At 43.2% G+C, this 2945-nt stretch overlaps 1 gene segment (V, D, J or C); it reads left to right on the top strand.

Moving 5' to 3' along the window:
• The first annotated feature begins 529 nt into the window (after positions 1 to 529).
• On the top strand, positions 530 to 2026 carry LOC122704616. The segment is given in 2 exon segments: positions 530 to 581; positions 798 to 2026. Coding segments are annotated over 2 exon segments (450 nt in total).
• The last annotated feature ends 919 nt before the right edge of the window (positions 2027 to 2945 follow it).

Here is a 2945-nt window from a genome sequence, read left to right on the forward strand (position 1 = left end):
AACCTATTTAATATTGCAAAATGTTCCAGCCAAGACTACTATGAATACTGTGTTGATGCATGAGCACCCTTCAGAATCACAGGTGAGTGCATAAGAAATGCCAAAGGGAACAGAAAAAAAAAAAAAAAGGCTCCTGAGAACTTCTGGGAAATAAAATTTCATTTTGCAAGCATCTCCTGCATCCATGCCAGCTAGATAATTAACGTTTGTTTTCTCTTCCCTAAAATCCTCCACAAATTCAAATCAGAGTCTGCCTTCTTTGCAATGTTGTTAGAAAATGACCCTAAAGTCCTAAAATAATGACCTTTCTATTTCTCACTCTCCTCACTCCTCTCTAGTCCATTCTGAATTGGTTGAGGTGGGAGGGCGGGGCTTCCTGTCACAAAGTGAGGGCATGAGAAGGACTTGGTGGGTGAGCTGATTGGCTGCAGGAGCAGGAACATTTCCACAGCAGCTAATGACACTCCCTCCCTCAGGGTTTAGTGAAGTATCTGACAGTGAAAATGTCTCAGTAAGAAGAGGAGGCATCATGAAGTGGCTAGCAGGCACTGTGCTGGGGCTTTTGTTTGCCCAGGTTTGCTGTGAGTTGGGGCTGCCTCCCAGGGGCATCTGAAGGACTGAGCAGCTGCTGTATTGTTAAGGGAGAGAGAGGAGCTGACAAGTCCTGCAGACTTTCTATCCTATTCATCATCTATGGGATCAGAGGAGAAGCGGGTCGGGGGGTGGTGGAGGCACTTTCAGGGTTTTGTAGGAGTTACGGTGACACTCACCTGTGACTGTTTCTCTTTCCTCATCAGGTGTGCGAGGGGTGGATGTGGAGCAGAGTCCCCCAGCCCTGAGTCTCCAGGAGGGAGCCAACTCCACCCTTTGGTGTAATTTTTCCACTTCCCCAATGAGTGTGAATTGGTATCTTCAGAACCCTGGGGGCCGCCTCATCCACCTGTTTTACATTCCTTCAGGGACAAAGCAGGAAGGAAGATTAAAGGCCACGACAGTCCCTGCAGAACGCCGCAGCTCACTGCACATTTCCTCTCCGCGGACCACAGACTCAGGCACTTACTTCTGTGCTGCGCAGCACGGTGCTCCCCAGGCACCTGCAGCCTCTACACGAACCCTCCCGGGGCTCAGCCCCTCCTCCAGCCTCAGTCACACCGTGAGGCCCCACAAGGCATTTGCAGTGTTTAGTATTCCTTAGGAACATTGGTATAGGTATAACCACAAACGCTTTTTAGCCCAACAGATTTCTGTTGGTCTTTTCCCTTCGCAGTTTATCTCCTTCTGCACTAGAACCTCTAACTTGTAACTAAAAATGTAGCTGATAAGAGGACAGAATTAAAATAAATATTCCTCACAGTATGCTGGACTCCAAAACAGTAAACATTGAAAGCAACTAAAAGAAGAGAGAAATCTCTCCAGTAAGGATATTATCCAGCTTGGTTGGGTGTCTCAAGAATGTTCAGATCTGTCTCACTGTGATGTATCCCAACAGGCAACTGCAAGCACTGGTATCCCATCCTATCATTGCAGCAAAGTGAACAGAAAATATTTGCTCAGTGTTTAATATGACTTTGACCACTTACAAAGTATTTCTTATAGTTCTGGATGCAAAAAATCTAAAATCAGTTCCGCTATAGCCAAGGTCTTGGCAGGGCTGATTCCTTCCAGATTCTCTGAGGAAGCATCTGTTTCCTTTCCTTTTGTAGTTTCTGGAGGCCCTCTGGATCCATGGCTCAAGACCCCTTCTTGAATCACTCCAAATCTTACTTCCACCACCATGGCTCCCTCCTCTCCTGGAGTCAAATATCTTTCTGACTCTGTCCTATAAGGTATAAAATTTAAAGCACAGAAATCTCAATTAAATAGAGCTGGCAGAAGAGGGGGAGTTCTCCTGACCTGTGGACATCACAGAGGGCAAAAGGAAGACGAAAGAAGCCTCTTCTTCCCTGGTCAGTACGCCGTCAATAGAAAGTCAAGGGCGCTCTGTTTACTATAACCCTCCTAATTTCCTTGTGTTCTCTATAAAAGCATTTCCTTTCCTTGTCCAGTGGGGACTTGCATGTGGCTCCTCATGGTTGCAGATCTGGAACTTCAGTCCTTTTGTGATATCAATATACTCATCTTTTCTGGAGAAGTATTTGGCAGTCTGTCATTTGTTCCCTGTACCTGTGATTTTGTTTTTGTTCTGTTGTATTTGTTCCTTTGTTTTGATTCGCTTTTATATATCACATATAAGTAAAAAACAGTATTTGTCTTTCTCTGTCTGACTTATTTCCTTAAGTATAATACACTCCATATCTATCTATGTTGTTTCATTTGGCAATTGCATTCTTTTTTTATATTTGATTAATGCTCCATTGTGTGGTGTGTGTGTATGAGTCAGTGTGTATAGATAGATAGTTAGATGAAAGATCGATATTTTCTCTAACCATTCATCTATAAACGAACACTTAGCTTGGTTCCAGATCTTGGTTACTGTAAAAATGCTGCTATAAACATTGGGGTGCAGATACAATTGGAAGCGTTTTGTTTTCTTTGAACAACTACCTGGGAGTGAAATTGCTGGGTCATATGGTAGTTGTATTTTTAGTGTTTTGAGAAGAACCTCCATAATGTTTTCCATAGTGGCTCCTCCAATTTCCCACCCAACGGCAGTGCAGGGCTTTCCTTTCCTCTGCATCCTCACCACACTTGTTATTTCTATTCTTTTGATAATAGTCATTCTGATAGATGTGAGATGACACCTCATTTTGACATAGATTTGCTCTTTTTCTGAATATTAGAGACTTTGGACATCTTTTCATGTACCTATCGGTTATCCCTTTGGAAAAATGGCTATTCAGGTCCTATGCCCAGTTTTTAATCAGACTGTGTTTTTGTTATTGAGGTATATAATGTCTTTGTGTATTTTGGATATTTGTCCCTCATTGCAAATATCTACTCCCCGT

The sequence above is a fragment of the Cervus elaphus genome, chromosome 12 (assembly GCF_910594005.1).
Source record: "Cervus elaphus chromosome 12, mCerEla1.1, whole genome shotgun sequence".
Classification (NCBI taxonomy): domain Eukaryota; kingdom Metazoa; phylum Chordata; class Mammalia; order Artiodactyla; family Cervidae; genus Cervus; species Cervus elaphus.